The following is a 649-nucleotide window of genomic DNA, read 5'->3' as shown; positions in this document are numbered from 1 at the left end:
GGTGCGGCGGGGTGCCCGTGGCCATGGGCCCGCCGTAGCCAAGCGGCCCGCTCATCGGTCCGGTCGGCGGCGGCGGCGGAGGTCCGCCTGCAACTGCAGGCACGGCGGCAGCTACGGCGGCGGCGGCAGGTGGGACTGCGCCCGAAGCACCGAGGATCCTCTGGAGGATGGCCGGATCGACGACGTTCATCATCAGCATCGCCTGGAACAGGGCGTAGGCGAGCTGGGGATGCCCCGTCAGGAGAGCCCGGGCCTGGTCGGGCGACGTGGCGGTGAGGGCCTGCGCAGAGTCGGCGTGAAGAGGCAACGGACTCGACAAGTCAGCTGGGCGATCTCGCATCGTGCCGCCCACGTTCCACGCTGCGACTCGACTCACCTTCATCTGGCCCATGATGTCGAGGAGTTGGTTGGGCGGAAGCGTGGCCAGCGTCTGCGTGATGGCATCCGTGGCACCGACACCCGGCGGCAGGGGCACGCCGGTCGGCAGGTTGGGAGGCAGCACCGCTCCACCGGGGCCCGCAGGAGGAGCGCCCTGCTGGCCAAAGCCCCCCGGCCCTCCTCCGCCAAAGCCGCCGTCCTGCATCCGGTCGCCGTATCCATTGTCGCGCCCGGCGCGGTTGCCCCACTGCGGCGCTCCTCCGGGCTGCGG

At 72.1% G+C, this 649-nt stretch overlaps 1 protein-coding gene across 1 annotated transcript in view; it reads right to left on the bottom strand.

The window, feature by feature from the left end:
• PFL1_01977 (uncharacterized protein) overlaps positions 1 to 649 on the bottom strand; it is a gene marked incomplete at both ends in the record, with an annotated part of 1,657 nt that overhangs the window by 530 nt on the left and 478 nt on the right. The window contains 2 exons of the mRNA XM_007879488.1: positions 151 to 280; positions 377 to 643. Coding sequence (XP_007877679.1) covers positions 151 to 280; positions 377 to 643 — 397 coding nt within the window. The remainder of the gene's footprint in view (positions 1 to 150; positions 281 to 376; positions 644 to 649) is intronic.

The sequence above is a fragment of the Pseudozyma flocculosa genome, assembly GCF_000417875.1.
Source record: "Pseudozyma flocculosa PF-1 unplaced genomic scaffold scaffold00005, whole genome shotgun sequence".
Lineage (NCBI taxonomy): Eukaryota > Fungi > Basidiomycota > Ustilaginomycetes > Ustilaginales > Ustilaginaceae > Pseudozyma > Pseudozyma flocculosa.
Note: the sequence above shows the minus strand (reverse complement) of the source record. Positions and strands in the feature narration are given on the sequence as shown.